Source organism: Tribolium castaneum, chromosome 4 (assembly GCF_031307605.1).
Source record: "Tribolium castaneum strain GA2 chromosome 4, icTriCast1.1, whole genome shotgun sequence".
NCBI lineage: Eukaryota > Metazoa > Arthropoda > Insecta > Coleoptera > Tenebrionidae > Tribolium > Tribolium castaneum.
Genome location: NC_087397.1, coordinates 21,629,342 through 21,653,275, shown reverse-complemented (window position 1 = coordinate 21,653,275; position 23,934 = coordinate 21,629,342). Strand labels below are relative to the sequence as shown.

At 28.5% G+C, this 23,934-nt stretch overlaps 1 protein-coding gene and 1 long non-coding RNA gene across 4 annotated transcripts in view; one reads left to right on the top strand and one right to left on the bottom strand.

Moving 5' to 3' along the window:
* Dh31 (Diuretic hormone 31) overlaps positions 1-23,934 on the top strand; it is an 88,841-nt gene that overhangs the window by 43,907 nt on the left and 21,000 nt on the right. For 2 of the 3 annotated variants that reach the window (XM_064356339.1, XM_064356340.1), the window contains exon 2: positions 12,839-12,940. In XM_064356339.1, the coding sequence (XP_064212409.1) occupies positions 12,843-12,940 (98 nt within the window). In that variant the 5' untranslated portion in view covers positions 12,839-12,842. Of the gene's footprint in view, positions 1-12,838; positions 12,944-23,934 lie in introns of all 3 variants that reach the window. The other variant, XM_015981730.2, reaches the window with a different exon arrangement.
* Positions 17,176-18,368, bottom strand: LOC107399028 (uncharacterized). The gene is made up of 2 exons (XR_001575716.2): positions 17,461-18,368; positions 17,176-17,408 (listed from the first exon to the last, which is right to left on the bottom strand). It is a non-coding gene; the product is annotated as an uncharacterized LOC107399028 (long non-coding RNA).

The window sequence follows — 23,934 nt, the reverse complement described above, 5'->3', positions numbered from 1 at the left end:
TCAATAAAATTATGTCAAAAATAAAGTGTAATTTTTGATTTTTTTGAGTGGTTAATACACAAAGTATTCTCTCTTGAAAATTTTCGCTAAATTCATACGATTTCATCGAAATTTTGTCCACAATAAGCTCAAAATGACAAAATTTCTTTCTCTATTATTTAATCAATCATCCTGTAAAGTTGAAACTTACACAAATCAATAATAGAAATTGTTTATAAATACTACAATAACACGATCGATACGTTTAATAGAAAGCAGAGCAGAATTTTTGAATTTTAAACAACTTCCGATCACATCCATCACCAATTTCTTCGTTAATTAATAAAGATCTTCTGAAAAATTTTCTGTTGAATATTTTATTTTTAAAAATGTTTTGATTACAAGTAATGGTCCATTGAAGAATGTTTAAAATTATAAAATTGTAATAAGCCATCATTATTATTTATAAGCAATCAGATAAAAATATACCAACATTTAAATTCAGGCTTAATTTTCTGATTTTATTGCCACAGGAAATAAATTATTAATTAATAATTATTTAGGAAGAATGCGTGTTTTTTTTCACACTTATTAAACTGTTTCTCGTATTTGCCAACTTTTAAGTAACACTATTGAAACATTTCACAACAGACCGTTTTCTATTCAAAGTTTAACACAGTCCGGATTTCTATTAAATAATGCAAGCCATTTAAAATTTTGACTTGACGGTTTGATGGCGTTGAATATAGCAGTCAATTTTGTTTAAAATTCATTCTCGCAGAATGAATTTTGCTTTAATGATTTATGAATTCTTTGAAATATCTCAAGGGATTAACATTTCAATTTTAATAAAGCACAGCTGTTATTATTTATGAAAGTGATGCGACTGCAAAATGGAAGCTTCTCCTTTCCAAACTTAATAAATACAAAGTAAAATTTAACTCGATGTCCTTTACAAGCTGCTCATTCTCATACTAGCAAAATTTTAATTATAAAAGTTCACAGCCAGATGAGTTCATTTATTTTTAAACAAGTGTGTTATGTATTGCGATCAAAACAAATATTATGTATTGCCTATTTCCTTGGTAGCTGAGGGGCACTAATGTGGCAAATTTAGGTTCGCCTTGTTATCTTTGAGTAAATGAATAAGCGGATCATGAAAACGGGGGAACAAAAACTTATTCTTCCGTATAATACTTTTTGTTCAGTGTTTAAATCCTTCAGGTAATGGAGAAAACGAGTAAACAACGTGAATTCTAATTAAATGTGGCATTGTATTACAAACATTTTACTTTTGAATAATAATCACAAAAGACTGAATTTCACTACATCTTTTATTAATTAACATATGAATTACTAATTCGTCACCACATTTCAAAGTAATCTACTGATTTAGATTACATTTTAGTAAACTTCCGTACCTTCCGTCAATTTTCAAGGGCTTTTCTTGAAACTCAAAATAAATAAAAATAATTGATATAATTTCTAAATTGATTCGATTTATTCTACATGGGTTTTAAACAACTTAAAATTGTGTTTAACCCTTCTAATTTAAAATTGATTATTGGTAATACAATGTTTTATTATTTAAAGTTTAAAAAACATCAGATTTTGCAATTTAATAGTGTTTAACTAGCTTTCTTTTTCTCAGTATTTCACACTTTTAAATTTAGTGTTTTTTAGTATTTCAATTACACAATTTTTAAATTTCTCAGTTCCTTAGTTTCCCTATGGTTCATATTTGTTTTCTAATTTTTTTAGTTTTTCTGGCATTACTATTTTACAATTTCAAGTTTCCAATTTCTTAATGTTCTAACTTTGCAGTTTTGTTTCAGTCACTTAGTTCTACAGAACTTTATATATTCGTTTTTTAGTTTTTTTGTATCTTAAAAGTTTTTTAGATTTTGAATCTATTAATGTATTCTTTTTTTTATTTAACTTATTAGTGTTTTTTTTTTGGTTCTATAGCTTTTCCAGTTTCTCGCAGTTTTTCAGTCACTTATTAGTTCCTAGTTCTTCACAATTTCAACTTCACTATTTTCTTGGTTTGTTTGTTTGTTTTTTAGTTTCTCTGCATTAAAGTTACTTACGTATGTATGTTAATTTTTCTACTTTTCAGTTGAAAATAGTGGTTAATAATAGTTAATTGTTAACCTTCCAATAATTTTAAACTAGATATTCTTTTAACTTTTTTTATTTGTATTTAGTTTTAAAAAATAATAAATCAAATTTGTGAATTTAACAGTTTTTTAGTTTTACATCTAGAGATATTTTGTTTATCAGGCTTCCAGGATTTCATCTTTTTATTTTCTTAGATTCCCCATGTTTTATATGCATTTCCTAAATTTCTCAGTTTTTCGGGTTTCACTTTTTTTAATTTCAGTTTTTTATTTTCTTCTTTAGCAGTTCTCTAATTTTTTAATTTAGCAGTCATTTGTTTCTTACTTTCTTTGTAATTCAACTTTTCAGTTTAAAAATTTTTGAGATTTGCAATCTAATGTGTATTTCAATTTGTTAGTGATTCTCTTTTCCACTTTAATAATTTTTTAAGTTACTCAATTTTTTACTTACTTATTAGTTATAAGTAGAATTTTAATCTCTTTATTTCTATAGTTAGTTTGTTGATGGTTCAACTTTTGAGTCTCTTAACGTTAAAGTTATTTATTTATAATGTCAGTTTTTTAACGTTTAGTTTTTCCATTTTTTACTTACTTAACTCGTAAATAACTCTTGATTATTAACTTTTCCATAATTTAAAATTGGATCAACTTTTTTATTTATACAGGGTGTCCGTTTTTCTAGTTCCACCATGGAGATCGCAGTTATTATAAGAGATACGGGGTCGGTTAAATTAGAGCAAACTTACACATTTTTATGCTGAACAATTATCTGCAAGAAAATTTGCTGTTTTTTTTAGTTTTTATTATTGGCAAAAGAACGGAAATTTGTAATATTCGTTTTAATTTTATAAGCGAAAACCAAAAAACTATACGATTTTAACTAGGACATTCTTTAGGCACTTTTTTACAAAGAATTAAAATCTGTCATCGTATTTTCCAAGGCATTCTTAATGTCTCAGAGTTACAACACTCAACTTGGGTTTTTCTTATGGAAGCCATATCCACTTTTTATATTTTTGAAAAATGTTTTTATTTCTAATTACAACAATGTATAACATGATGTGATCGAATTTCACATGCTGATCAAAATGGAGAAAAAACACTTTTACGAAGAGTGCTTTGGAAAAACGCCAACAATTTTGTTCTTAAACAAATTAGATTTAAAAGGTTTAATTAATTTTGGATCTGGAAGCTTTACATTTCCGCCAAGCTTACTTATTTCAGAACTAAACGACATGATAATCTGGAATTTCATTCTTCACAAACAAAACAAGACAAAGTTTTAAAAATTCTGCTTAAATAATAGAACTGTTAAAATTTTAAAAATGCTTTTTACTTAATTTTAATTATCATGTAAAATTCGATTATATCATGTGATGTAACTCTAATTGTAACTCTGACATCAAGAATGCCTTGGAAAAGGCTATCTGAGATTTAGATTTCTTGAAAAAAAGTGCCTGAAGAATGTGCTACTTAAAAACGTCTAGTTCTTTTTTTGCTTAAAAAATCAAAACAAAAACTAAACAATTTTTATTTTTCCCAATAATTAAAAAACTAAAAATGATTTTAATTGTTCAAAATGCACAACTTTGCCCTAATTTAACCGACCTCGTATCTCTTATAATAACTAAGATCCCCGTGGTGGAGCATGAAGAACGGCCACCCTGTATTTAGTTTTTTTTTTAAACCAATACATTAAATTTTTCAATTCAATATTTTTTCAATTTTACATCAAGAGATTTTTTTGGTTTCTTCGGCTTCCAGTACTTCAGGTTTTCAGTTTTTTCATATTTTATATTTATTTCTTATATTTTTTAGTTTGTCGTTGTTTCATTATCTAAATTTCCACTTCCTTAATGTTCCTGATTTGTAATTCTACAGTTTTTTTATTCATCACTATTTCAGCCACTTAGTTATACATAATTTCAATGTTACTGTTTTTTTGGTTCCTTTTTATGTCAGTTTTTTCCAATTCTATAGATTTTTCTTTTTTTTTTCAATTAGTTATTTCTTTAGAATTTCAATTTCACTATTTTTTATTTTTTTTGTTTCAACGCTTTACTTTTCTTTGTCAGTTTTGAGATTTTATATTTTGTACTTTTTAGTTGGAAATACTAGTTGTATATTATATTATTTCTAAATATTTTAGTCAATCCACTTTGAAAAATGACAATTTTTCTCAATTTTACTAAACAGCATTACAGAATTAGAATTAGCCTGTCACTTGTTGAAGCTATTGAATTTGTAAATAAAGTGTAAATTTTTGTAAAAAATAGTGACAAACTTAGAAAGGCTGTATAAAAAATTCTAAATATAAAAATCTACTGAAAATAAATAAATATTAATTGAATGAAAAAAGGTACATGATTTTAATACCATGTATTTCCATACAGGGAGTTTATTTTCTAAGTTGAAATATGTTCCTACAGAAAAACGAAATAATTTTACGACTGCAAATTTAGAACAAGATCTAGGTTTAACATTTAATTATATTCTTTACAGTTTTTTGTGCAATAGAGAATTTTAAGATTTTTACATATCATATTTGTTTTATTTGTTTAGTAAATTTGTTGCAATAAAAATTATTAACTAATAAAAATGTATCGTACCTAAATTACCCAATTTATGTTATTTTTTGTAACCTATTTTGACGTTTTTCTAGAAATAAATAACCGCTAGACACATTTAAATATCGAATAAATGAGCAGTGCCAGATAGCGCAGACAAAACTATTAATATCACACTTGACATTAATAATATGAAATGACCGTTCACACTGATAAACACGCCAAAAAATTGGTCCAAAACGAATTTTAATTGAAAAGAAAAGTCAAACAAAATTTAAAATAAGGAAGCACTAAACCGCTTGATGCTACGCGGAATAATTTTATTGATTTTGCTTAAAGAGTTGTCGGTTTTAATTATTTTACTTTTAATCTTGGTTTGGCATATTGTCAAACCTAAATAAAATGGCTGAAACATTCAGTTCGTTTTAAATTAATTCATTTAAATCTCAGTTTGCAAACTTGCAATTGTCTTCTCATGTGGTGGTTTTGACAAATACGCTGAAACTTCAATTTTGTTGGCCTAAAACTTTGTTCACTTCTGTTTCGTTGCATACAATTTAATGTAAAAGGGAATTTATTTAAATGCACAAAAGTGAAACAATAAAACTTTGGGGATACATGAGAGACATTATATTCTCCTTGAACAGGAAAAAAATACCTGAACCTTTGGGTAATTCTGACGGTCTCATTGCACAATTCTATTTCCAGTTTGTTAATCCTGAACTAAATCGCTGTAATTTTAATTCTGACATAAACTAATTAATTTTAATCTTAGTTTGCAAAATTGTGGCTGAAAAACTAGCAAAAAGTCTACTTTTTATTAAACAAAAACTTTAATAGTGATTTATGACTTATTTATATAATTTATAATAATAATTTATTATTTGATGTCGTAAATCACAATTGAGGATTTTCAGTTTGAAAAAGTTCTGACAAATTCTATACTTCTGAAAAACTCGCTGAAACTTTTGAAATTCTGGTATGAATTTATTAATTTTAACCTCAGTTAGGAAAAGTGTGACCCTCTTTTTATGAGACAGTTCTGAAAAAGTGAAGCTCCAATTGTCAATATTTTTTCCTGAAAAATTCCTGACAGTTTCATTGCTTTTATTCTAAATTTGTAATATTGCTAAACTGTGTCTTTCTGCATCTGAAAAACTCAAATTTCACTTTTTGATACATATTTTCAATATTGTCAGTTCTGAAAAAAATCGCTGAAACTTCTGTTACGACCTAAAATGATTAATTTTTAATTCAGTTTACAAAATTGCAGCCGTTTTTTACTACTTGGCGGTACTGGAAAACTCGCTGAAACATAAACATTTACAATTTTTTCCTGTAAAAATTCCTGAAACATCATTCACTTCTGTTTTATTGTATACTTTTATATATATTTTTTCTTTACCCTCAAAAAAATTGCTGGAATTGTCTCATATTGCGGTCATGAAAAACTTGCTGACACTCCAATGTTTACTATTTCCTCCTGAAAAATTCAGTATAACCTATATTTATTTCCGACTGTTTCATCGCATAATGTTATTTTCAATTTGTTAGTCTACAAAAAAAAACATTTTTCTCATGTCACAGTGCTGAAAAACTCATAGAAACTCCAATTTTTACCATATCTCCTGAAGAAATCCCAGAAATTTCATTCATTCTTACTATTTTATTGAACACATTTAACAGTATTGCTAGCCAAAAAAAAAAGTCGCTGAAACTTGAACTTTGAACTAGGATGATTAATTTTAATTTTAGTTTGCAAAATTACTATCGTTTTCTAATGTTTGCCTCTGGATTTTGACTATTTTTTCTGAAAATCTCCCTGAAATTTCATTTATGTCAGATATTGTATATGTATAGAATACAATGTATAGAAATGAATAATCTCATTTTTCAGCCCTGAAAAAAATTGCCCAAACTTTAATTTTAACATGAATTAGTTAATTTTAATCTCAACTAAATAATTCTTTTATGTTTTAATGTGAGGATTCTAAAAAATTGGCACAAAACCCTAATTTTGACAATTTTTTCTGAAAATTTACAACCTAAATCTTCATTCGCTTTCCTTTTATTAATATTTTTTTCTGAAACTTAATTTTAATTTTTGACTTTAAAGAATAAGTTTTAAGAAATTACCTCCTAAAACTTCACTCATTTTTGACTGTTTTATGGCATACTTTTAATCTCATTTTGTAATATTATCAGACCTGAAAAATCAACGAACCTACGATTTTGCCTCAAATTAATTAATTATAATTCCAGTTTACTAAATTGTTGCTGTTTTCTTATGTCCTTTTCTTCACTGAAATTCAAATTTTGACAATTTTCTTCTGAATAAATTCCTGAAATTTTATTTAAGAGAGATTAGAAATTTACTGTTTTTATCTTTTGTAGAAAAGCGAACATAGTCTCAAAACTTTTAAGAATTTTCAAGAATTAACCAGTTAACAGGAAACCAGTTAACCGGAACAAGAAATAGACGGAGCTGAAAAAATAATTAAATTAATAGTAATTAAACTAAGCATGAAAAATGCTGCGGTTTTTTCATGTGGCGGTCCTGAAAAACGCCTAAAATCTCCAAATTTTTCTATTTTCTTTAAAAAAAAAATTACTAAAACTTTCATTTCCAATTGTATCATTTTGACTTAAAATAATTATCTTAAAAAATTGTAGTCGTTTGTTTTTTTGTCGAAGTTCTGAAAAATTCACTAAAATTTGAATTTTGACCATTTTCCTCTGAAAAAATTCCTGAACTTTTATTTAAGAGAGATTAGAAATTTACTGTTTTTATCTTTTGTAGACAAGCGAACATAGTCTCAAAACTTTTAAGAATTTTCAAGAATTAATCAGTTAACAGGAAATTTAACCGGAACAGGAAATAGACGGAGCTGAAAAAAAATTAAATTAATAGTAATTAAACTAAGTTTGTAAAATGCTGCAGTTTTCTTATGTGACGGTCCTGAAAAACGCTTAAAATCTCCGAATTTTTCTATTTTCTCTTAAAAAAATCATAAAACTTTATTTACTTCCAGTTGTATCATTTTGACTTAAAATAATTATCTTAAAAAAGTCCTGAAAAATTTGCTGAAACGCACATATTGACTGTTTTTTCCTGAAAGTGTTCCTAAAACTTCATTCACTTTTGGCTGACTTATTGCATACTTAAAATCCCATTTTGTAATAATTATTAGTCATGAAAAATTGCCAAATCTTCGATTTTGCTTTAAATTAATTAATTTTAATCCCAGTTTAGAAAATTTTTGCTGTTTTCTCATGTCCTGAAAAATTCACTGAAATTCTAATTTTGACCATTCACATTTAACTATCCTGAAAAAATCGATAAACCTTTGAATTTGGTTTAAATTACAATAATGTTAGTTTGCAAGTCCTGAAAACCTGAAAAAATCCCTAAAAACATCCTTAGTCAGCAACTAAAAATTGTTTCAAAACTTTTATTTTAATGTTTAGATACCTTGAAAAGTTAACCAGTTAACAAAAGAAATCTTTTTATATCTCTAAATACAATCTCAAATATTTTGTGTGTATTTTGTGTTGCATTTAATGTTTCTCAGGGGCGTAGACTTTCATGAATCGTTTTGTGTATGTGTGAAATATAAAAAAATTGCTGTCTTTTTTATGTCATGCAAAGATGTGCGTACCATTGTACTACTTTGTAGTATAACTTTGATATTTTAACTAGCACGCGTTTACGCACTAGGCAAATAAATTTCTTTAAAATTTTGCTAAATAATAGAGAATGATTTTTTAAATTACTAATCTATCTTTTTTCTCTTCACGTAATACGATTTATCTTTTTTTGGGAAATAATTGTCGCAAAATTCTAAAAGACAATTTTGTGAAAATAATTACTATGTAGTGAAATTCGTCATTTTGATGTGTCTTATGTTGCAAACTTTATTGATTTTTTAAGTGCAGTTATGCAACCCGACTCTCTCTTAACTATTTTTATCCACAATTTTATCAATTAAGCTTGTAAGTCTTTAAACTGCACTTATAAATAATTCTGCAAGACGCACATGTTTTTAGATGTAAAAAACACATACTCCAGTATAATTACAAGTTATTCAGGTTATGCGATATTCATAGAAGTCTACCGTAATTGGAGCAAAAACAGATTTGAACATCAATCAAGTTTAATCTTGAATGGTTCGTTTGTGAATAAATTGATAACAACCGTCATTAAATTAATGTCTAATCAACGTGCATTTCCTGTGTCGTAATTGCTGTGTATACAAATGAATTCTTCTCTACGCTAATCTGAACATGTGTTACGTTAAAGGTACTTCAGACTTGCAACTCTTCCTCCATAAGGTTTTCATAATTTAATTTACACAACAAAGCCATGCATTAATGTGCACATAGAATAATTTTTTCTACAGCGAAGCCAAAATCAATTTCGTTTATTAGACCGCAGGTATTTAGGAAATGCATACAAACTACTTACTAAAAGATGCTGCGGACTTTTTATAAGAGTTGGAAACTCGAACGTGTGTAATAAACTTTCTTCCCGAAGGATAGCTATACGTGATGTATTCGTCCTGCAAAAACTTGCTTCATTTAATTAGAATATCCCTTCGCACATTTGAAGAAGTGAGAAATTGTTTGTTAATTTAATCTCGAGGAGATTAATAAAGGGAGAACAAAAGTGTAGAGGGAGAGTAAATTAAGCCATTTTTTATGTTTGTGGAAAATTAGTAGCCACAGGTGGTCAAATATTTTCAGACAATTTCTTTTTACCTAATTGATTAAAATAGAAATTAACACTTTAGGCAAAGTAATTACGAAGTGTTTATATTTCGGGTTGAAAAAAGTAGATAATTAGTGAGCGAGGCTTTATACAGTGATGCAATTCAAATATTAAGGATCCTTTGTACTAGGAATTAATTGACTATTGGGTATTTACAAGAATATAACAAGCTTTCAGAATTTTACAATATCTTTTATAGTAGTGTCTTTTAGGTACATATAAGCTCCCCAATTCTGGATTGTGATCTCGAAAGTGTGTGCTAATGTTTTTTTTCCTAATTATATCCGTAAGAAAATGTTCTATGAAAACCCAGTTTTTTTTTTAAAAACCTACTCTTTACCCATCAAATTTTAGTTTTGTTATTTTGTCTTTTAACTTTAACAACATTTCAAAACAGCCCGAAAAACACCAAATTAATGTTATTTTTATTCAATAAGTTTGATTTTAAATTTGAGACCAATTTATTTCAAATTAATACACGTTGAAAATTCATTAAAATTTTATCAACAATAAGCATACAAAAACAAAAACTTTGTTGTAGTTTTAAACAAAATTTTCAGTTTTTCTGTGAAATTTTGATAAATTTTTAAAGATGTTTGTGGGCTTTACAGCATGAAATGACATTATTTTGCAAAAATACGAAAAATTGTAATTTTTTTTTAAATTTAATCAAAAAATAAACTATAAGAACATGACATATCGTAGAAAATTTTGTTGTTTTACATTTACAAAATCACACTTTCAATTTTTTTGTGAGATTTTGATACAACTCATAAAAAACACTAAGGGCCGGTTTATAGAAAGCTCTGTTAAAATTTAATTCGTTGTTAAACGTTAACAACGCGAATGGACCAATCAGATTGCTTCAATTTAGTCACCTGATCAGTTAATCACGCATTTAATTGCGAATTAAATTAATGACGCTTCTATAAACCGGTTCTAAGGATCGGTTTATAGAAGCGTCTATAATTTAATTCGCAATTAAATGTGTGATTAACTGATCACGTGACCAAGTTGAAGCAATTTGGTTAGTCCATTCGCGTTGTTAACTTTAAACAACAAATTAAATTTTAACAGAGCTTTCTAAAATCGGCCCAAAGTTGGCTAAATAATTAAATTTACTCTGTCTATTTCGAGCATTTTAGCATATGCTCTATTCTATTTTTGTAAAAATCAAACTTGAAAAATCAGTGAATTTAGTTCAAGTTGTAGTTTTGTGAAATTATATATTTTTTGGTGTTTTAACATGTTTGTCAAAGCCAAAGGCTAAACAAATGAAAAACTTTGTGGAACATTGTGTTTAAACTAAGTTCTCAGTTTTCGTTTCGCTAAATTCACCATAGTCAATAGTTACATTACTTCTGTCTTTTTTATTTTTTTATACTAACTTCTCAGTTTTCAGCCAAAAACCCAAATTTGTTTAAAAAGGAGACGAAAATGTTAGACTAAGCCGAACATGTTTTTATTTTTGCTTTTTTTAACTGTTTAAACAAGATTAAGATAAAAACTACTTTTTCCGAAAAATACTAGAATCCAAAAAATTTGCCTATTTTTGTCGCCCATAAATAAAAAAACAAATTTAACATTATTTTCTTTACTTCATTCGATCCATTATTGGAAATCAATGAATTAGTTAAAAAATAGTGGTTTTGTTTTTAAAAAGCTCTCACTTCTGTTGAGAGTTACCGAAAATTACATTATTTTTGCTGTTTATGTGATTTTTAAGACTTTTGTAAGTTTGACAGACAAGTTAAAAATGGGCCGAAAATTATTGTTAATTTCGCCTTTTTACAGTGTTTAGCACGTTTTTCAAATAAAAACGATGCTTTTTTTAAAACACTTTCCAAAAAAGTAGAACATATTTTTATGGAATCAAAAATTTTTTAAAATAAGTTTCAATATAAAAACTATATATTTTTTAGTTTTAAAAATTGTGTCAAAAAATTATTCCATTTTTAAACCTAAAAGTACTCAGCAGTTATTTCGCAAAATTTTGTTAAAAACGGGCTAGAAATTTATCAAATTAAACCAAAAATTGTGTTTTTTAAGTGTTTAAGCACATTTTTGAAATATAAACTCATTTTGCCTAAACAAACAATCCCTAAACAAGCAAAGCACTTGGTCGACAAATGGTGTTTTTTAAACTAAGTTATTGTTTAAATTTTTTTGCTTGCGTTTTTGACTGGAAAAGCAATTATTGGGAAAAATTTTGTAACAAAGAAGCCTTTTTTAATAAGTACTGGTTTTTAAAAGCGTTATTAATTTAATCCACAATTAAACACGTGATTAACTGATTAATGATTATGTGAACAAATTGAACCAATTTAATTGGTTTATTATTGGTTGTTAACTTTTAACAACCATTTACATTTTAAAAAAGCTTTGTAGAAACTGGAAAGTCTACAAAGTAACTATTAATTCTTATTTGAAAAATGTTATTTTAATTTTCAATCGTTCGAAAAATTCGTTGATTTTTAAATCAGAAACTCATTGCATGTAAAAAAATTAAAAAATCATTCGAATTTGGTTGTCATCTAAAGTCGAAAATAATTTCTATAGTATGTCATATAAAAAGTTTTTTTCGATCGTCAAGTTTTTTTATCAGCAAATGCAAAATATTTTTTAATTTCTTTTTTTTTCTCTAATCAAATCCTCATTAACTTGATTGCTGTAGAGATTAAATTGTGTTAAAACTCCAATATTTAAAATTTGTCCGTAAACTTGAAACTCAAACTTTTTTAAAATACATAGTCAACTCTTCTAATTTTTTCCATTTCATTGTTTTTCTTATGAACAATTTTAGATTATCTTCACGGCTTTGTATTTATGTAAAGTACAAGAAGTAATTTGTTTAATAACATACTGTCTTATTTTCAACACCGAGGAAAATGCAACAAGTAAACCAAAGTAATCACTTAAAGTTTGAGAAATCCGATAAAACTCCTAGTTTATTCCAACTTCTTTTATTAATATTCTATTATGTTGTAACGTTCTACTAAAGTAGTAGTTTTGCGATGAATTTTTAATTTAACAATTTAACACGTTATTTCTGACCCGCCTAAGAAATAATAAAGTTCCTTACTCTTTAGTAAATAAGAAAACCGTAGCTTTTATTATATTTGCATTAATATTTCATGGTCTCAATTAAACGCGATGTGTGAAGCTTGGGGTGAAACAAACAATTCACCAAAGTTCAGCATTTTGTGCCACCAAACTTCGCTGTTTAGCAGGCAAACAAGAGTTTGTTGGTTACGGACAAAGCCGTTCCTGTGTTTTCTTCATTCGTCACACATGTCACAGTAAAGCCAAATAAAGTAGTACAAAATAATGTGACATCTCTAACTGATAAAAGCCTTTAGAATAAATAAAAAATAAATAAATATTGTTTTTTTTTTCAATTTCAGGAAGATGGTTCCCAACAATGGAATCTCCCTCTTGATGCTTCTCGTTGCGGGAATGATTTTGTTTCAAGCGACTACGACTTATGCAGCCCCTCATTCACCCAGGTAGTAGTGTTTTGCCGAAACTTTGCTTGTGCAACTTATTATCTAATCTAAATGATTTACCTGCCGAATTGAATTAACTCGTTAAGTGAATGTATGACAACTTTTTAAATTGGTCTAATGAAAAGTGAAATTTGCAATTTTTATTCTCAAAGTATTTAGTTTAGATGGCGCTAAATCGAATCCATAAAACTGCATTGTAATTACAATCTTGGAGACGTATTGATACGTTTTTATCTTTATTGCATTATTGATAAATTATTTAAAACTCTTCAAAACTAATACTCCTGTCATTATCTTGCAAAGACAGTTTTCTGCTTGTTAATTGATTTACAACTCTATAAAATCAATAACAACATTGATGTACAAAATATAACGAAAAGATGACGACAAAAAAGAACCATAAATTCCACAGGTCAAAATAAAACAATTTATTCTAAGACATTTATTTAATTAATTATTATTGTAATTATTGTTATTTAGATTTTATTTTTAGATTTTATTTTCAGTTTTTACAAACAGTATCAGTAAATGTGAATTTTTCAATATAGGAATTTAGTACAAGTCAAATTCTTCGTAACCTACAATTAGAGTTACATTTTTTAAATTTGAAATGCGGGTAGAAAAAAGGAATACAAAATGATGACGGACGGGACAAAAAAAATCTTGTGTCTCAACATAGCTCTAAAAAACTGTTCACACAGGTGACAGTGGAAATTAAAAATTCTTTGTTTTGTTTAACAACGTAAGCAATAAGAATAACAATTTATGTTTGAAATAACGGACGTGACATCAAAAGTTATAGACAAACAAGTAATATTACTAACAAATCTACTTATCGATTTCCATTTTCTAAACTACCAAAAACTTTCTAGTTTCAATGTTTTTTGAAGCCTATTTTTTTAAATACTCTTCAAAAGATATTCAACACTTTGTATTACATCAGTATTTTATGTTATCGCCTAAAAGGCATGGTATATAAATTTTAGTCTTCAATAAATTATTTCAACTTGTGATTATTCTCTCTCAAAAACTCTTTTGTCGCAAAATATATTAAATATAAACAGAATTTTTAGAAAAAGTATTTTTAGAGAAATTTAACATTACTAAAAACATTTTGAAACTTTGAGGTGTACCTACTCGTTGATTGTAAATAGTTGTGTTAAGTAGAAATCGAACAATGTTTAGAAATTAATTATGTGGAAAAATGTCTTTTTTAACTAACATAAACGTACATAAAAAAATAAAACAAAAATTTAAAAAACAATAACAATAAATTGACCAACCTATGAAATTTTGACACGTCCACAAAATTATTTTTGCTCGAAAACTAAGCAAGATATGTAGAAAAAACAAATTGTTTAAAACCAATGTACCTTTCGAATAAAAAAATTCGTCAGTAGAATAACGTATAACAAAAATATGTCCTAAAATAAGTAAAGTTCCTAAAAGGTAAATACTTGACAATAACAAAAAATCTAAAAGAAGATGACACCAAAACACTCGGTTTAAATGGCAAATCATTTCATAAAAAAACTGTAACTTGGTATACAAGGTGAATCTGCTAAAAATATTTTTCAAAAATTATTTAATTATTTAATTATTTAATGAAGAATGTCATTATCAATGGGACCAAAATAATTAAAATTTTCAATTTCTACGTAATTAATTCGTTTTTATGGCAAAAGCATGTATTTACGGATTTTTACCATAAAACAACAATTAAACACTGCTTTTTTGTAGCTACTTAACACTAATTAATTCATTCATTGATTAACTAACTTGTTTAATTACCTACAGGGTGTCAGCGCGATGGAAAAGTCCATTATTGATCTTTGAATGTTTTTTGTGGATGTAGCGTTTAACATTGATATTTTTAAGCTTAACTGTTTTGGTCAATTTTGCTTAATTTTATTACTTTTAGGCCATTATTCGTCATTTATTGCAGTGAAGTAACTAAAATTTTAATAGTTATGGCGAATTTTGAAATCCTCCTAGAAACTCCAACTACGGATATCTAAAGGTTAGGATACGAAACAACGTACAAATAAAACGTTCCTGTCCTTGATGGTTTCGTTAATGTCACCAGAGAGCGTATTTGTTCAATTACCGTCTAAGTTTTCAAAGTTGTTGTATTTGTATAACAGTTAGCACAAGTCAAACAAAAAAATACAGGCGGGTTCAATTTTCAATAGTACTCGTAGGAAATATGCATAATGCAAACATTTTACCGTAAACTACAGCGTGGTTCAAAAAGATGTAGCAAAAGAATATTATATTCCTATCTATACAACGAACTGATAATCCACAGTTGGATCCAAGAATTAAACAATTTAATTGTAAACTAAGTGAATTTGTTAACAAAATTAACTCCAGTAAAACTGCGAGTGCCTACGTTTCATGCTCGGATACTGTTATGAAACCTAGGTCAAGGAATGTAGATAAATACAAAACTGTTCGAAATATAATAGACACAATCCTAAATTCTTCTGTTGAACCTGCTCCTGAAATTTCTTTGAAGCCTAAGGATTTTTTAGAATAAATTTACCAATACAAAGTAATTTAATGCAGTTTTTTCACCTCAACTGTCGTAGCCTAAATAATAAAGTCAGTTGTTTTGAATTTACTTTAAAACAAGCTAACAATCCACATTTTTGTTGCTTCACAGAAACTTGGCTTTCTAATGACGAAATTGAAAATATTTACTTGAGTGATTATACCCTGATAAGCAAAAGTTGTCGAAATAAAAGCAGAGGTCGTGGCACGGCTATATTTGTATCAAAATCCATTGCTGACTTCTGTCGAAACTACACCCCAGGCATCGCTTTTTTAAAAAAGGATTTTGAATTTTCATGTTGCAAGTTTGAAGAGAACAATAACAAAATCTTCATCATTTCCATATATCGTTCTCCGACCGGCGATTTATCTCGCTTTGAATATAACCTCTGTAATTTGCTAGAAGAACTTCAAAAGAAATCTTTAAATATTGTGATATGTGGTGATTTTAACGTCGATTTTTCCGTTGCCTCTTCGTCAAGCTTATCTTTAATAAACACCTTTAGTTCCTTTAATTTAGTAAAGCAAATTCTGGAACCAACTCGGGTTAGTGTAAATAGTGCAACTTGTATAGATAACATCTTTACTAACCTTCCAAAAGACTCATGCCATCTTATTGATTCACATGTTTCCGACCATCTGGGACAATTACTTGTAACCCGTTTTGAAATAAATAATATAAAATCCATGTCTTACTTGCGCAGAAACTTCAATGTAAATAATCGTAACTCATTTGTATCAACATTACAACAAGATGCTCTCTTTAGCAACTCCAGCTCTGATATAGACTTTGAAAGCTTTAAATCAATTTTTGATGCGCATTTCAATAATGTCTTTCCTTTAAGGAAAACCACTGTTAAAAGGAATCTAAAGAAGAAAACTTCTTGGGTAACAGAACAAATGAAACGCATGTCACTTTTATTAAAAGATTTATTTCATATTATTTGTAGCAACCCGAATAATTCAACTTTAAAAAATATATATAATATAAAAAAGAAAGAATATAGACAACTGATAAATAAGACAAAGATTGATTATAACGATAAAAGGATTATTGAGGCTGGTAACAATAAAAGTAGAGTGGCTTGGGACATTATCAGATCTTCTAGTTCTTCATCAACACAAACTCGTAATATAGAATTACATAATAGTTCTGGCGTTTTAACAAAAGATCCTACAATTTTGGCAAATATGTTTAATAGACACTTTATTGTCAGTGATGATAGTTTACTGAAGAATAAATTTAACTAATAAACTAGAGGTTGAAGCCATTATAAAAAGTGTATCAAAAAAGAAAGCTTCTGGATCTGATAATGTTCCCTGTAATATTTTGGCAGATGTTAATCAAAACATTTCTGAGATTTTGGCAAATTCTATTAATAACTCTTTTAGTTCAGGCGTATTTCCGCAATCTTTAAAGGAAGCTATTGTGGTTCCTGTTTATAAAGGTAAAGGATCCAGAGCAGATATCAACAACTACCGTCCTATATCTCTTTTACCAGCGTTTTCTAAGGTGTTTGAAAGGTTATTGTACAATCGTCTTTACAACTATCTCGTATCCAACAAACTTCTCTCCAATTGTCAGCATGGGTTTCTTAAAGATCGTTCTACAAATTCTGCAATTTTTGAAACATTAAATTATATTGTAAACTGTTTAGATCGTGGGGAATCAGTCATCGGTATTTATTTTGACCTTACTAGAGCATTTGACACACTTGATCATGAAATATTATTAACCAAGTTGTTCAATATTGGTGTCAGAGGCATTGCATTAGAACTTTTCCGATCTTATTTATCCGACAGGTCTCAAAGAGTTCGTTTCACTTATAACAGTAATGGCGCTATCTTGAATGTGTTGTCCGAGCCAATAACTATCTCAAAAGGTGTTCCTCAAGGATCCATATTGGGGCCGCTGCTATTCATTCTTTATGTAAACAACCTTAAAGAATCTTTAAATAAATACTCACCCTGTCAATTTGCTGATGATACATCTTGTATAGCAATAGGTAAAGACCTACACACTACTTCTGCGGAAGCTTCGGACGCAATTTCTAAAATGTATAAATACTGTGAGGCTCAGTTTTTAGAATTAAATATGAACAAAACTCTTGTGGTACAATATAGAAATGGCCCAATGTCATCCAGTATCTATATTAAGCTTGGTACAAAATCTGTTCCGTTGGCCGATGAAGTAAAGTTTTTAGGCTTATACATCGATAAAGCTTTAAAATTTAACGCACATAGTAATTATGTATGTCGCAAACTAGCCAAATATTCATACATTATTCGTAACTTGCGCACTAGTGTAAGTATAGATACTTTAAAAATGTTTTATTTTGCGTATGTACACTCTACTCTCTCGTATGGATTAATATTTTGGGGCTCTTCTACCAGTTCAAAAGAAGCCTTTGTGTTGCAAAAAAGAATCATACGATGCATGCTTTTCAAAAAACCACATGAGAGTTGTAAGCCCTTTTTTAAATCACTTGGAATTCTACCTCTAACATCAATGTATATCTACAGTCTCGCAGTATTTGTGAAAGAGAATGAGCATCTCTTTGAAAAAAATAAAGACAAATATGATGTAAGTTTCAATAAAGTTACAAGGTTCTGTAAAGACATCCGAATTCCAGAACATAACTCCTCTTTTTTTAAAAATGGTGTTTATTATAAGTCTGTTCAGATTTTCAGAAATTTGCCGCAGGACATTCGTTTGCTAAATTCGCTGACACAATTTAAATCTAAGTTAAAATCATATTATTAGAGCATTGTTATTATAAACTTGATGATTTTGTTAACTAACAAAGTTAACATGCTCGATATGACGGTGCCGATATCTCGGAAGAGATCAATGGCTGTAAATAAAAAAAAAGAAAAAAAAAGAAAAGAAAACGTTAGTGTTTCATAGCTGTCATCTGTCAACAACATTTTTTGCATATAAACTTCTTGTCTCAAATACAACGTTTACCTTCTGGAGCCATTTATATTTGAAGAGTATGCAGACTTGAGTCTATTTATGGCAAAGCAAAAAGCAGCCGAAGGTCCTTTTGCTGAACATTTTTAAAATCGCCGACATCCTTGTTGAAGTATATTTTCGATAATCAAAAATTTCCTAAGAGGTGAAAATCTATCGCAGTTGGCAGTTGGCCTGTCCAAAGTCAGGATTTATTTCCGTTGGATTTTTTCCTCTGAGGTTACATCAAGTTTCTAATCAATGACCCCCTGTAGCCACACAAAAGGAACTCTTAGAGAGAGTGATGGCAGCATGTTTTCGTGCTGCAAAATCCTCAAGTAAGAAATGGTTTCAGAAGCAAAACGACTCCTTTGCGGCTAGGGGTTTATGAGCAAAAATGTCTATCTTGATGACCTCTATAAGACCCTAACATTTGGCAACATCTTTTTGAACCACCCTGTATGTTTAATTTTTTTATTTTTACACATTTGCTCTCCATCCTATATTTTTTAAAACGCTGCGAATACGGTTACAGGTACAAAAAAATATTAGGAAGAAGTTTGTTGAGAATTAAATTTCCCACAAAAAAGTTTGCAAAACCATTTTCCTGTCTTCAACCATTTAGGCCACAAAGTCGGTTAAGACGCTTACGCGTCGGATTTGCTTCATTTTGTCGATGGTCAAGTATTGGGAAGTTAATTAATACCTAAACCGTTATAGGTAGAAATATGGTGTCGCAACTTTTTTGTAGAAAATTTAATTCTTTTTAACTTTGTTCCTTACACTTTTTTTGTAGCTTCAACTATATTTGCAGCGTTCGCAAAAATATAAGGTGGAATGCAAATTGAAAATTCTAAACGCTAGTTTTTTGCACACCGTCGCATATTTATCAAAACGCAGGGAATACGGTTGGGGATACAAAAAAAAGTGAGGAACAGAATTGTAGTCCTCGAAATCATGTTTCTGTCTGCTACAGTTTAGGTATTAATTAATTTTTCGTTACTTGACCTCCCATAAAATGAAAAAAAAATGTCGCTTCAGGCCTAAACCGTGGACGATAGAGATATGGTCTGGAGGACTTTTTTAAAGGAAATTTAATTTTCTACAACTTTCTTTTGAACACTTTTCTTATATCTTAAACCGTATTCGCTGCGTCTTAAAAAATACGGAGCGAAGCCCAAATTTTAAATTCTAAATAATTGTTTTTTCATGTTCTTCATGAACATTTCAGTCGTCAGTTCTTTTCAGTTTGTTAAGAATGCAAAGCTCAATTTGTCCGCATTTTTTCCTAGTGAATTAGTTGGGTTTAAATTAAATTAAAACCTTTTGGCGCGGAGACGGTAATAACTTAATAACGCTCGAAGCACCGTAATTTTTGCGCTGCCGTACTATTTTGTGGGTTCAGAAGATCCAACAATTTTGTATCTTATATCGTGTCCTAAGTTATGGTGGAGAAAAATACACGGCACCTAACAGCAAACGCTGAATGCTCTGCAATTATTAGTTTTTGAGATAGTGTAAAAATAATAATTATACTTTTAATGGCCTTTGTGGTTTTTGTTAGTTCCCATTTTGTCGTTACTTCCTATATTATTATTTTGACTTTTTTATAATTTACCAACTATTACTGAAATGTTATTATTGTTATTAAATCTTTAATTCAGCTCAGGTCGTAAAGAATTTTTTTTTAAATGTCAGCTGATATTTCAAAATGTGAAAAACTAATGTTACTCACAATTTAATCGATTGCTGCAATTTTTTCTTAACTTAATGGACTTTTGCAGTAGTAAATGACTATATTTTACATAAACATGATAATGGAAAGAGACCGAAGTGACTTGCTGTTATAACAATACGTAACACATAAATTGTAACATTAAAAAATGTTGAGACTTTTGTATTAAGTAGAGAAAGTGCAAATATACAGGGTGATTCAGATAAGATAATGAGCCTGACGATCTGCCGATGCAACCCAAAAAAACAGTTTAATTTACGTCTTGAACTGAGCGGGAAATTAGAAGAAATTGTCCTCTTTGCGAAAGAAGAAAATACACTGCTTGGACTTTGGAAAATAAAGTTCGTGTAATAGCTAACATAACAGGCATCAACCAGATTTCAGTTTGTTGTACCCATGCACCATGTGCAGCTAGTACGAGAACTTAGGAAAACTGAATTTGAACGAAGATTAGAGTTTTGTCTCTTTATCAGAATACAAATATAAGTCGACAACTTTCTTCAGAAAATTTTATTCAGTGATGAAGCCTAATTTTCTAACAATGATAATGCTCAACTGCCATAACCATGCTCCGAAAAATCCTCTGTGGATAAGTGAAATACATTTTTAATGAATTGTTTTGATGACAGCAGGAGACAAGCATTTTGAACGCTTTTTTCGGCAAAAGTCATTTTTTGTCTCCCTGTTTATTGTTGTAATTTATGATTTTGAAAAACTCTTTTTATCCACTTCCAAAATCCAACAATAAACACTTTATACCACGAAAAACCGCAGAACCAAAGTCAAAGCTAGTATTTACCACCACGTATTTTTAAAGTGATTCTCTCTAATGTAAGTAGTTAACACTACACACGCAAAATTGTTAAAAAATTCATTAAATGTGGAATTACGAAAATTTCGTTACTGTTTTTGACATAGTTCAAAAGTCATCACCAGAGGGCGTCTAGTTAATTTTATTTCCGAATAGTACTCGTAAGAGATCAACATAATGCAAACAATTTACCATAAACTATATTTAATTTTTTTTATTTTTATGAATTTGCTCTCTGCCCTACATTTTTTAAAACTCTGCGAATACGGTTACAGGTACAAAAAATATCCCCATTTTCAACCATTTAGACCACAAAAAAAAGTCATTTTTTGTCTCCCTGTTTATTGTTGTAATTTATAATTTTGAAAAACTCTTTACCAACCTTTAATGTTTCATTCTTTCACACAAAACATTTTGTCTTAAGAGTTTACACTGAAAAGACCTCTCTTCTTTCTCTATCATTCCGCGAGAACCGAATGACACTAATGATCGTTCTCTGTGCTGATGTCAGAGTGACATAAGATGGTACATAACTTAGATTCAACTTGGAAATCCTAATTTAAATTGGATCAAAGGCATAAATGAAATACGTTTTTTGGGTTACATCGGCAGATAGTCAGGTTCTTTATTTTATCTGAATCACCCTGTATTGATATTCTGTGTTTCTTCAAGGAATGTTTTTTGTGAAATCCTTAACCTACAAAAATTGCTGCAAAAATCCATATTCTATTATTTTTTATACTTAAAAACACAAATATCAAAAATGTAGTCCATAAAAAATTAAAATATAGATCATAGGTACAGGGTGATACTTTTGGAGCCTACATTAGAATCTTTATACCTTCTAAGAGTTTAAGAGCTTTAAACTTTTGTATACGATCTAAATTGACCATTAACTAAATTATTTTCAAAATGACTGAACTTATGGAACTACAAAAAATTCGCGCCAAGTTTGAAATTTTAAACAGTTCCCACATATTCCCACTTGTTCCCAAATATTCCATATTTGAATTCACCTCCTCAAGCTGAGTACAGTTTACTGTAGTTGGTACGTATTTCTCATACTTTTTGACATGTCATTTTTTTGTAAAAATTTTCATTCGCAAAGGTTTATTTAAGATATCACAGCTCTTGAACCCTTTGCGACAAGTGATTATTTTTTCTTGCATTTAATGTCAAACCAAATGTTTAAAGAATTTTCTAGAATTTTCAAAATTGTCAATAGCTAAAATTCATAGTTGGTATAATTTTTTCAAAATGGTTTTTAAAAAACTGCTATAACTCAGTTTTTTCGAATAGGACGATTCTATTTTCTTAATGGAAATCGAAAGAAAATCAAGACTTATGGTGACTTTTATTAATAAGTCCTATACCTATCTCTTACAGTTTTTGAAAAAAATCACAAAAAGCGGATTTTACTTCGCAATTTTCATAGTTAATCAAGTAGACCTTATAAACTTTAATATTTTATTTAGTTTTTAGCTGGTTCATTATCGAATAAACAGCAAAACAATAATATTTAATTATGGTTTATTATAACTTAGTGAATTATGTAAAGTAACTCAGTCAGTCTGCCATCGAATTTTGAACTTCTTGAGTGAAAATGGTGAACAAATAGGACATTTCTTTAAGTTAATAGCATAATTTTATCTTATTTTTCTAAAATTTACTATAAAAAATAAAAATAATGAACCAAAAATAAGTTTTTTTCCTATTTTTTCAAAAACTGTAAGAGATAGTTATAGAAGATGTTAATAACAGTTTGCATTAAAATTGATGTTCTTTTGATTGCCATTGGAAAAACAGGGTCATTCCATTTGAAAAAACTATTTTATAATCATCATTTTCAAAAAATCATAGTAGCCTTGCAATTTGACCGTTGACAATCCTGAAGACTTGAGAAGACTCTTTGAACAATTTAAATAATATGTATAAATTAAATTTAAATGAACTCCTGTAAATGAAAATCTGTATAAGAAAATTGACATACGTCAAAAACTATGACAGATAAGTACAAACATCTGGGTACATTTTACTCAGTTTCAAGAAGCAAGTTCAAAAATGCAATAAAAATAGGTGGTTACAAATTAAAATTTCAAAGTTGGCGCCAATTTCTCGTAGTTCCGGAAATTCAGCCATTTTGAAAATAATTTAGTTGAACTCAGAATGGTCAACTTAGGGCCTGATTTCAAGTTTGGTCGCAATGTTGCGTGGGTCGCAGTTGCCTAGCAGCAACCAATAACATTGCTAGATTTTCGCCGTTGCTATAACAATACCGACTTGCGTCGGTTGTAACTCAACTTGAAATCAGCCCATTAGATTGTACACAAAATCTGAAAGCTCTAGCTATATTATAAGTTAAAAAGATTCTAATGTAAAATAATCAGCCTGTATTTTAAATTTATTATTAATACTTAATTTATGATTATATAGTTGCACTTAATCGCGAGGCACCTTCTATACAGGATGATTCTCCAAAAAATGTGTTTACACAAAAACTAATAATCACACAGAAATCTGCGTTTGTCATTTGTTTATTTTTTGCTCTACAAATGTGATTTTTTCTGAAATTTTCCACCGTTGCTTTTAATGAAAATTCATTACTACAAAAAATTCATCTCAACAAAATTAAAAAGTAGAAAAATATGAATTAATCCAAAACTTTATGATTTCTTGTATTGTTCTGAAGACAACGATGCTTAATAAAAAATCTTGCTAGCACCAATATAACGTCTAATTAACTAATTCCTCTTTAGGAATAGTGTCATTATTACGTTTTTGTTTTGTTTATAAGAAATTATTAATTTTGAAAAAAACAATTGAAAGTATTGTGCAATTATGTCATCAGTTTTTGTTAGGTAGTAAAAATATAATTTTTTGCTTTTAAACTACATATTTACTTTATGAACGATAAAGTACTATTTTTAAAAAATAAGTTTTTT